Source organism: Eumetopias jubatus, unplaced genomic scaffold (genome assembly GCF_037043125.1).
Source record: "Eumetopias jubatus isolate StellerSeaLion01/CBP00866 unplaced genomic scaffold, mEumJub1_p1.0 scaffold_15, whole genome shotgun sequence".
In the NCBI taxonomy this organism is placed as follows: Eukaryota; Metazoa; Chordata; class Mammalia; order Carnivora; family Otariidae; genus Eumetopias; species Eumetopias jubatus.
In genome coordinates, this window is record NW_028274821.1 from 67,543,499 (window position 1) to 67,555,580 (window position 12,082).

Genomic DNA, 12,082 nt, shown 5'->3' on the forward strand with positions numbered 1-12,082 from the left:
TACTTCAAGTAAATAGCATGCTAATAACCCCACAAGGAGAATTTCTTTAGTACTGGCACAGATGTACTAGGATTTTCCTACAAAAAAATTTTCATTTTAGTTGAGTACCTAGCGTTCTTAAACTAGATTTGGTACTTACAAGCTCTTAGGGTAGTCTATATTTATAGCTATATGATTTTATGTTTCTAATATATATTGCAAATACAACATAGTAAATTATTAGCTATCTGAGGGAAAACTGAAAAACAGGAAGCATATTCACCTCTCACTTATCTGGTCCTCAAGAATTCAAAGGACAAATAAGTTTTCCTAGTAAGGCAAAGAACATCATAACTCTGGAGGTAAAAACCTATCAGAGAGGTTTTGAGTTTTGACTAAGAGTCTTCTACCTCAGTGTTTCTTTGAAAAGTTGTCACTTAGCAAATTAGGTGACAGTGGTGTTATTTGCAGTCAGTGTAGACAGATTTTCTCTCTGGCATAAAATCAGCTCTGTGTCATGAAAATACACAGCTGCTTCTGCCTTTCCCTTTTTTATTCATCTTTAGATTAGCTAGAACACTTAGAAGAGACAGGGGCTCTTTCATCTAATCCGTAGCCCTGATGGAGATTTAGAAAGCAACAACAGATGGGTGTTCTTACCATATCCCACACAAAACTGGAGAGCCAGTACATGACAGTCTACACTCTGCTGATGAACTTCATGTGCTTCCCTTCACTGACCCACTCCTGGAATAGGAACACAACAAAGCTGGCTGAGATGAAGCACATTTCAAAGATAACACAGATGGACACATGCTCTTCCTGGAGAGAAAAAGTCAGTGAGGATCTGAGGAGTCACTGATGCAGTTGAGAACACAATCAAGGAGGACACACACACACACACACACACACATAAACGCACACAAATATCTGATGAATAGCCCAGGGAAAAACATCTGTTCAATAAATAAATACATTTCTTTTACTCAGAGTTTAAACATGATTATTTTCAAGTCAAAAATCTGAAAAACAAATGCATAACATCTCATTGAGTTAGAGTCCAGTACTGGGCGCCTGGGTGGCTCAGTCAGTTAAGCATCTGCCTTCACCTCAGGTCATGATCCTGGGGCCCTGAGATTGAGCCCCGCATCGGGCTCCCTGCTCAGCGGGGAGTCTGCTTCTCCTTCTCCCTCTGCTGCTCCCCCCTGCTTGTGCTCTTTCCCTCTGTCTCCCTCAAGTAAATAAAAAAAAAAGAAAACCTAAAAAAAAAACAAAACTAAAAAAACCTTAAAAAAAAGTCCAGTACCATAATGAAACTATTGAAAAAGGTCTGAGAATGGCCTAATGGCATTCACTTTGGTCCACTTCTCCTGACTTTATAAGAGCAGTAGGTTGTAAATTCTCACACACACAGTGTGGCTTGAAAACTTAGTAAGTACAGAAATAGTAATGTGAAACTACTCAAATAAGTTAAATTCTTAACAGCTGTAGATAAATTTAAAACAACAGTATATAGCATATCAATCTAATAACAAATTCTAAAAAAAAATTCTAAGATTCTGGTTATAAGAATGGTCCTATAAGCCCATTACAAAAGGTCTTTTTTTTTTAAGATTTTTTGTTTATTTGAGAGAGAAAGAGCACAAATGGGGGAGGGGCAGAGGCAGAGGGAGAAGCAGGCTCCCCGCTGAGCAAGGAGCCCAATGTGGGGCTCGATCCCAGGACCCTGGGATCATGACCTGAGCCGAAGGCAGACGCTTAACCGACTGAGCCACTCAGGCGCCCCACAAAGGGTCTTGTATGAAATTCCTAATGACCTGTATTGATACTGTGTAGGAAATAAGAGAACGAATACCTGCCATGCTCCATATACAGGATATACACTTTCAAATATTAAATATAGAGAGTAGCTCAGTCTTGGCCAGCACAAGATCACTAAATACCAGTGATGACTTTATATGCAAAAGTCCTAAACAATAAGCTGCTAGGTGATCTGACTGACCTACAATGATTCCCACATACCAGCAACTCTGGGCCCACTTTCCTGACAAGTCTTGGGATAGATAAAGTACCTTGGCCAACTTCAAGTGTTTCTTTACTTGCTTAATGGAATCCTTTGACTTAGAGGAAGTGATTGAGAATTACTGGTACCCAGGGAAAAGCCACCGTATCTAAATAACAGCCTGACATAAAACATAGTGTGGAACACAATACCACTCAGCAGCAGATACCACATGAGTATGTACATGTTTCATTTAGATATTTCCTCTTCAAAGGAAATTCAAAGTTAGACTTTGGAAAGTTATATCACAGCCACCTCTAATGGATTCTGGCAAACTTTTGACTCTTACGGTTCCTGCCCAGGGGGCTAACAGAAACTCCAGTGGGAAAGAGAAGGGACCTGGCCCTGATTACAGACTCTGACATCTGACACATTGAGGAAAGAGTGGCTATTCATCTCAGATGCTCCTCTAAACCTGGTAGCTCAGGACTGAACACGGGTCTCAAGCAAGCAGCTGCAGAGCCAAAGCAAACACAGTAGGCTAGAGAGGGCCGGATAGACAAGCCATGGCTCTTTCCTAGCATGATGGCCACTTTAGGGGTCCCACTCTGCACTGCTCAGAGTTCTGTGGGTACTGGCTCTTGGGGAAAAGGCAAAGGAGGAAAAGTGGGAAGTAGTGACAGAGCTAAGTTTTGAGGCAGCCATATAAGGCAACTCATTTTCTAGGAGGTATGAATGGACTTCACGGATTCCTTTTCTTCTCAAGTACTACTTGCTCCTTCAAAGCCTAGAGGAACAAATGGGTTGAAAAACAAGGAAAATAGGTAGTTTTAATACCATTTCTTCAATCCCAGTCCTTGTTGGGTCCATGTAAAAAGTGAAAACTGAAAAACTATCCTGGAATCCATACAACCCTATGGGAATCTGATTTGGGAGAAACGTGTAACTGGGATAGGAGACTCATACTTTGAATTAAACCAATTTAAAAGCCACCTTATTTAATAACATGACTGAACTAGAAGCTCTGTAAATTTAAAATAAACAAAGCACATGTGTCTTTTGGGCCACAACTGGGACAGAAAACAAAACGGATAACAATGACATATGTCCCACAAACATGGATCACAGTGTGACTAGACCCTGCCCTCAGGGCCCAGGTGCTGCCATCATCCAAACACAGAGTGCTGGTCCTTTCTGCCCTCAGCATCGGCCATTCACTTACGCCAAGCCAAGATGTCCCCAAAGAAATTATTCTGAACTACTGAGCAATAGACACTGGAACATGATTCTTTATAGTCAAAAGGTTTTTAAGGAGCAGTATCATTGACTATGCCCAGTGACTTCTTTGGTTCATTGGAGTTATACAGATGCACAGATTCACTGTTCTTTTAAAGAGAAGTAACCAGGACTTTTAAGTTCTCACACCCACTTACAATTGCTTGTCCTCACCCTGCAACGCAGATGCTGATAAAGCAACAGAGATCACAAGCCTCTTTCTGAAATTGTTCTCAGAAAAAAGGCTCCGAACTGCTCCCCACACTCACAGCCTCAGAGAATGTCAGAGTTTTAAGACCCGCAGAAGTTTTATGGGCCAGCCTCCCTAATTCAGAGGTGAGGAAACAGGCCCAGGCACTGAGTGGCCTGTCTGAGGTCACCAGCTCATCTGTGGCAGAACCAGGGATGGAGCCGGGCCTGTCACAGTATATTCTGTGACATGACCTCAGTGGGAGAAGCCAGACTGTGCCTTCCACAGCCCACTGATCCAGAGTGTTGTGATCTGGTCTTAACTCAAACAAGTAAGTAACCGAGGCTGACTTTTCAAAGTAGACAAACAAGCTAAAATATGGGAACTTGTAGACCAAGTCCCTTCCCCTCAAAACCCACATGCCTTTCCCTATGATAAGAATTAAGATCAAGACTGAAAGACAACCCCCTGGCAGGATAGGTCAGCCATTCCTTCTTCCCAAGCAGAAGCTCCCAGCCCCACTGCACCGCCATCTGCTCAGTCACACGGAGAGTGACTCACTTGTGGAGGAGGCAGCCCCCCTGCCCCCAGGGGACACACGGGCAGCATCTTCTTGATTTTGTCACTGCTACACTGGCAGGTGGGTGAGGGGTTCTCCATCGTCCAGTTCCCATTTTGGAACAGGTCCGTGATGGTCTGGGGAACGGGGGCGGTGGTCCACTCCTCCTCCCCCACTGAGCAGGGCATGTCTCTGCAAAGGGAGGACAGCAAAGGCAGCATTACCCGAGAGGCCCTGGCCTTTCCTGGTGCCTCAGGAGCACAGACCAATCAATAACAACCACAAACATGCATCTATCCATCCCCTCACCATTTGTTTGATCTCCCCACAGACCTGTAAGCTGCAAACTCACTTTACAGGTAAGGATGAAGGAACACAAAGAGGCCCTAAATGCTCATATACCAAACTCCAGTCAATCCAATCTGCCGGCATTTGGTCTCTTGCCCCTGTGTTCGCTCAGCGAATATTCACTGAGCATCTACTATGTGCCAGACACTGTTCTGCACATCTGAGAGTCTGGGGTGAACAAGACAAAGTCCCTGCCTTCTGTAGAGGAATTTGGCAATAAGCAAATGTCACTTAGCCAAAAATAAAGCAAAATAAGAGGACACTGAATTGGGGGAAGAGGGATTACTGTCTTCTTCCAAGGCATAAATGATAGAGTCAGGAAAAGATTTGGAGAGAAAGAACACTACAGGCAAAGGCAATAGAAAGTGTAGGTACAAAGTCTCTCAGAAGAAGCGAACTTTCCATGTTTGAGGAACAGCAGGGGGACAGTGTGGCTGGAACAGGATGAGGTAGGAGGGAGAGTGATGGGAGATGAGTGGTGGAGGGAAGCAGGTGCCATACGACCCGGGCCCGGGAAGGAGTCTGCATGTTACACTCAATGTGCTGTAAATCTGGTGCAGGATGGCAAGATTCACCTTATGTTTTAAAATGAGTACAGAATTGGGGTCTGGAGGGCATGGGGTGAGAGTGCTCCGTACATGAAGAGCTAGGTTGTCTGCAAGCATCACAAGGCCTTGAAGCCTGACTTGAGCTCTGAATCACTGCGGACCATCACAACACAACGCTTGCCCTCGTGGGTCTTATCTTTCCACCAGTAAAATAAAAGTACAAAATGTCATGCTAAACAAGTCATTTCCAGCATTCCTTCCAGTTGCAAAATTCTACAATGCATAGCCACACTCTTTATGTTATTCTTGTACGTGCTGAAAATACCAAAGGAACAGATTTGTGGACTGCTCTCTAGTTCTCTCTAAAGCTCCATGACTTGATGGAAAAGTCAAAGTAAGACACCGTGCCCTCCTGAAGCTCAATACTCTAAAACCTCCAAAAGATGATTGGCTGAGATAAAGTTAAAAGCCACTGGTAAGTGTCCCAGTCAAATTTCCCTCAGTTATACCATTTTTTAAAAAACTTAAAATCTGAATTGCAGTAAGAGTTGTCAGTACAGAGATCTCGTCTTCAGACTGCCTCCAATACACATCAGTGGTGCTCTTCATCCGAGCAGTAGCATCTGAATCAGGCTCATGCTTCTTTTGTCTTTCTAGCCTGGAAAACTGAACCTACCTCTACCAGCACTGGGCTCTCATAAGCTCCTCACCTCTCTTCATTGTCTTTACTCAGTGATCCCTTGATGTACCTTTGGCCTCCCCTCCCAGACATTTAGAGGCTTATGGACATTCACTGAATTTGTTTATACAGTGCCTTAAAAAAGGATTTTGAAGACAAATGTCATAAAAAAATATACATTAAAGGAAGAAAATTTGTATTATTATAAAAAGTGAATACATCATGTTTTCAGGTTGTCAAAGTGAAAAAGCTGATAAGCAAAACCAAAAATTACATATAATGGAGCAGCCCATTGTAAAACTTAGGTATAAGAGTTGATGGAAAGCATTTGACAGGTAAGTATAAGGTGCTATTAAATTAAATATTAATGTGCTATATCAGTAAAAAAAAAAAAACAGCTATATGATTCAGTTTGCAAGATGTTAGAACACTCTCCAAATGTTCGTTTCTAGATGTTCTGATTAGGTTACTATAATAGCTTTTTTAAAATTAAAAAAAAATGATTCAAAGCGCAAATGATGGTAGTCACAAGAGTGGCATGCAGCTGATAAATGCAATATTAGAGAGGAAATTAGAGGTGACAATGACAAGAAGCCAGTCAAGGAGGGTCTAAAACGGCACTCAGAGGATTGGTTTTCCTTCCATATGTTGGATCCCAAAGCCAGCATCTTTGCTAAGGGCATTCAAAAGTTCCTGGGTGCCCACGTTCTCAGAAGTGTCACCACTGTCGGTACATGAGAAGCAGCCAGTTTAGTAGTTCATTAAAAATAGGCCTGGGTGGCTCAGTTGTTGAGCGTCTGCCTTCGGCTCGGGTCATGATCCCAGGGTCCTGGGATCGAGCCCTGCATCAGGCTCCCTGCTCCACAAGAAGCCTGCTTCTCTCTCCCCGACTCCCTCTACTTGTGTTCCCTCTCCTGCTGTGTCTCTGTCAAATAAATAAATAAAAATCTTTTTTTCTATTTTTTATTGTTATGTTAATCACCATATATTACATCATTAGTTTTTGATGTAGTGTTCCATGATTCATTGTTTGTTCATAACACCCAGTGCTCCACGCAGAATGTGCCCTCTTTAATACCCATCACCAGGCTAACCCATCCCCCTACCCTCCTCCCCTCTAGAACCCTCAGTTTGTTTTTCAGAGTCCATCATCTCTCATGGTTCGTCTCCCCCTCCGACTTACTCCCCTTCATTCTTCCTCTCCTGTTATCTTCTTCTTTTTCTTTTTTCTTAAAATATGTTGCATTGTTTGTTTCAGAAGTACAGATCTGTGATTCAACAGTCTTGCACAATTCATAGCGCTCACCGTAGCACATACCCTCCCCAATGTCTATCACCCAGCCACCCCATCCCTCCCACCCCCAACCACTCCAGTAACACTCAGTTTGTTTCCTGAGATTAAGAATTCCTCATATCAGTGAGGTCATATGATACATGTCTTTCTCTGATTGACTTATTTCACTCAGCATAACACCCTCCAGTTCCATCCACGTCGTTGCAAATGGCAAGATCTCATTCCTTTGGATGGCTGCATAATATTCCATTGTGTATATATACCACCTCTTCTTTATCCATTCATCTGTTGATGGACATCTTGGCTCTTTCCACAGTTTGGCTATTGTGGACATTGCTGCTATAAACATTGGGGTGCACGTACCCCTTCGGGTCCCTACATTTGGATCTTTGGGATAAATACCCAGTAATGCAATTGCTGGATCGAATGGTAGCTCTAATTTCAACTGTTTGAGGAACCTCCATACTGTTTTCCAGAGTGGTTGCACCAGCTTGCATTCCCACCAACAGTGTAGGAGGGTTCCCCTTTCTCCACATCCCCGCCAACATCTGTCGTTCCCTGACTTGTTAATTTTAGCCATTCTGACAGGTGTGAGGTGGTATCTCACTGAGGTTTTGATTTGGATTTCCCTGATGCCGAGCGATGTTGAGCACTTTTTCATGTGCCTGTTGGCCATTTGGATGTCTTCTTTGGAAAAATGTCTGTTCATGTCTTCTGCCCATTTCTTGATTGGATTATTTGTTCTTTGGGTGTTGAGTTTGATAAGTTCTTTATAGATTTTGGATACTAGCCCTTTATCTGATCTGTCATTTGCAAATATTTTCTCCCATTCTGTCGGCTGTCTTTTGGTTTTGTGGACTGTTTCTTTTGCTGTGCAAAAGCTTTTTATCTTGATGAAATCCCAATAGTTCATTTTTGCCCTGGCTTCCCGTGCCTTTGGTGATGTTTCTAGGAAGAAGTTGCTGCGGCTGAGGTCGAAGAGGTTGCTACCTGTGTTCTCCTTTAGGATTTTGATGGACTCCTGTCTCACGTTTAGGTCTTTCAACCAATAAATAAAAATCTTTTAAAAAAATAGGAACTGGGAGGTAAAAAGGTTTTTCAAAATAAACGCTTTATTAAACACTTCCTGAGTGCTAGGTTCTTAACACAAAAATGAATAAAACACAGACTCACCTATAAGGACCTTAGATACTAGCCACATATTTGATATCAGGATGATAAACAGCACTCCAGAGTGGTGACTGTATAAATATGTATAAGTTGTGTGTATGTGTGCACATATATCTGTATAAACACACACACATAATATATATTTACATATGTATTTTAATGTGAAGTAAAGAAACTTATTAAAGATCTGTATTTCAAAAGTACTTTCAGGGGCACCTAGGTGGCTCAATTGATTAAGTGTCCAACTCTTTTTTTTTTTTTTTAAGATTTCATTTATTTATTTGTCAGAGAAAGAGAGAGCACAAGCAGGGGGAGTGGCAGGCAGAGGGAGAAGCAAGCTCCCTGCTGAGCTGGGAGCCCCATCTGGGACTTGATCCCAGGATGCTGGGATCATGACTTGAGCCGAAGGCAGACACTTAACTGACTGAGCCACCCAGGTGTCCCTAAGCATCCAACTCTTGATCTCAGCTCAGTTCTTGATCTCAGGGTCATGAGTTCAAGGCCCACTCTGGGCATGGAGCCTACTTTAAAAAAAAAAAGGGACTTTCACAAACTTAGTAAGGATCGGTATTTCAAAAGTACTTTCACAATTATCCATTATGCATTGACAACAACTTTCTACAAAGGTCACGGAGATTTTATTGGCTGAATATTTGCATGGACAACTAAAAACTATAAACAATAATGAGCACAGATTATGAACACATTGCTACAGCCATGAGGAATACAAGGTGAGCCTAGAAAAGAAAGAATAAAATAAACCTGAGCTATATACATATATATATATACATAAACAAACACACACACTATGCTATATATACTATAGCATACATATTTACACACATATATATAGCATATATACTATATGTGTATAAACTATATGTGTATATACTATATATGTACTACATGTATATACAGTGTATATATAGCACACATATGTGTGTGTATACATAGTATAACTTTATTAAAAAAGCTTCCCTTGTTCTTTTTTAGAAGATTTATTTATTTATTTGAGAGAGAGAGAGAGAGATCGTGAGCCTAGGGAGGCGGGGCAGAAGGAGAGGGAGAGAGAATCTCAAGCAGACCACTGAGCCCAGAGCCTGATCTCATGACCCTGAGATCATGACCCTGAGATCATGTCCTGAGCTGAAATCAAGTTGGACGCTAAACCAACAGAGCCACCCAGGTACCCCAGCTTCCCTTGTTTTTTATATCACTGACATGTTCTCCCCCATCTAAAGATCTACAAATCCTACAAAAATGAAGAAAATTTCTGCCTAACAAGATTAAGAAATTCCTTTAACCTTTTGTTTGAAGTACTGGATTGTTTGTTATAAGTAAGGGCTATTTTTGTCTAAAGGACAAATACTAGCTAATATTTACAACTTATCAGATAAAAAATGCAAGAATTGCATTGTGGAAAAAACAAAGCATTAACTTCCTGGAGGTACAATGTGTATAAATCCTTTGACTTAACTACAAAATTAACATAGCTGTAAATATCCAAATACATTTATAACTTAATCCTAGATTTTAGAAGGGCAGATTATTTTCTTAAAATACATATAACTGTAGCTGGAAATAACCAGTATAAAGAGAAGAAAGGTTCAAATATGACAAAAGAGGATTCTCATTTCAAGTTCAATTCCCTGCTGTTCTTTGCATATGATATTAGTCTGTGTCAGGGCTTTAGAACAGCTGGTAAAATCCACTCCACCGTGTGATTCTCGAGGCCACCTGCCCTTGGTCCTCAGGAGCATCAACACCCTCAGTCTGCCTGAGCTCTCTTCTCTCCAGGGGCACAGAAAGCAAACACGTACCTGACAAACGTGTACTGTTCGTTGTACATCCAGGGCTGAAGTTCCAGGCTGGGGTACTTGCCAAAGAGGGGCACGATCAAGCTGAACACCAGGGCAATGCAGACAAACACAGCTGGTAGGACGATCTGTAACCAGGGGACAGAGGGGGAAAGGAAGTGGCAAAACAAGGCCAAGTGTCAGAAAAAGGGGCCTGGGGCAAGCCCCTAAGAGTCCAGCCAGCCTCCCTAGCCCAGCCAGCATGCAAGTGAGCACCACGGGACCCAGAACAAAGCTCCCCCAAGGCATTCATGGCTGGCAGGTGGGAAGCAGCAGATCCTGCCACCGAAACCTCTTCCCTCCAGGGCATTTCTGGAGGCTGGCAGCACAAGGCCAGAGGCTGTGGCCACCTCGCAGAGGCACGAAGCTCAAAACTTTACAGAGTAAACAGTGGTCACATGTCAGGGGGACTCAGAACCCTGGGTCCTACTCTCTTCCCACTGAAGACCTGAGAAAAACCACGATGGGCCATGAGCCCGGCTCAGCTCAGAGAAAGGCCAAGAGAACAAGCCCTGCACCAAGAGCCAGAAGACCCGAAGCCTGGTTCTGTCTCTACAAGCGTATCCATGCGAAGTCACTCCCGCTGAGGCCTCAGTACTCTCACTTGTAATCTACAGACCAACACTAAGTGACCCAGTCAGATCCCACGCTCTGAAAGGGGACAGCATCCGCTGTCACCATGGGATGGCCTCAAAAAGCATCATCACCCAAATCCTTCTTTATGGGAAAATACTCTATGACAATTATCTCATTTCATTATCGTTACAACTCTATCACCAATCAACGAACAAGGGAACTGAGCTCAGAGAGACTAAGTAACCTGTCCAAGGTCACACAGCCAGTAAGTGGCAGAACCAGAATTCAAACCCAGGTCTGCATGCTCCAAATTCATACTTCTCTGCATTACCCACAGAGTCTGCAGGGAAGAATCTCTACAGACACTTTCTCTACACTTCTCGATTTTATACAGCGGGATAATTTTATCCCTTCCGACCGAGCAACTTAGCATGCAAACACTGACATGCAGGCAACAGTGTAATGAGTCTTCTCTGTTTGCCCATTTTTTTCTGACCTCCCTGGCTACCTGTCCGTCAATTTGCAGTTAAACACCACTTTAGAGAAAAATCATGTTTCCAAGAAGTTTATATGTTAAGTGCATCTCAGGTTATGAAAACTGAATTTGCCCAGCCAATTTTCCTAAACTCTGTCCTTGTTACGCTGTCCTCTACCATAAACCTCACACACACACACACACACACACACACAGAGCACAGCACAACTTAATGCCAGGCCCCATTCTAAGCACTTACTCACTTTAATCCTCATAACAACCCTATGTCATAGGCACATTATCTTCATTCTAAAGGTGAGGACACAGAGGCACAGAGAAGTAACTTGCCCGCAGATGCGTGAGCGGCAGGAAGCAGGACTGGGATTGAAATACGGCAAGTCTGACTCCAGCATCCACCTCACAACCATGACCCTCTCCTGCCTTCACTGGTCAGGGAGCCTGCGGCCCACCCGGGAAGCCAGAGTCACTGGCCTGGAACAGCACTTGTCACCTGAGCAAAGAATCCCTTCCGACTCCGTCTGGCAATCAGCAGCCTCTTCCACAGAAGGGCCACAAACTGCTGTTGTGTGAGCTTCCAGCCCTTTACCTGGTAAGAGCCTTTACTGTCCATCCTGCTGAGCAGGTCTGTTTGTCTGGATTCTGCAAGAAGCCAACACTGAAGGTCACCTAGCATCTGAGGCAGTTTTGACCTCACCTTGCTCTTCTTGTTCTGGCTTTTCCAGCAAGACTTCAAATCAGTAAGATAAAGATGAAAGATACAATAGAAAATTGGGCAATGGTAATAAAGTGAGATCTTGAAAACAAAATTATATAGCCTACAAAATATGAAAAGATGAATTCACAAGAAATCAGAAATGTAAATTATTTCTCATATATAAATGAAAAAAATTATAAAGTTGCTGTAAAACCAATGATGGTCAAGTAAAGCTAAAACACATTAAAAAGTGAACTAATTACTCAGCTGGTAGGTATCTGACAGCTTGTGGAAGTGAAAGTGAAAAGAAATATACTAAACACTGGATAATGGGTCATTTGAAAGAGGAGCTTCATCAAAGAGAGAGCCTAAAAGCAGCATAGATCAGAAAGGAACACAGACAATATACAGTCACA

General features: G+C 42.7%; 1 protein-coding gene across 1 annotated transcript; it reads right to left on the reverse strand.

The window, feature by feature from the left end:
- Positions 1–136: 136 nt before the first annotated feature.
- On the reverse strand, positions 137–11,622 carry LOC114213498 (phospholipid-transporting ATPase ABCA1-like). The gene is made up of 4 exons (XM_028108732.2): positions 11,463–11,622; positions 9,865–9,989; positions 4,008–4,197; positions 137–726 (listed from the first exon to the last, which is right to left on the reverse strand). Exons 1-4 carry the CDS (start codon positions 11,580–11,582, stop codon positions 679–681), a joined length of 483 nt encoding a protein of 160 aa, XP_027964533.1. The 5' UTR covers positions 11,583–11,622; the 3' UTR covers positions 137–678.
- Positions 11,623–12,082: the final 460 nt, after the last annotated feature.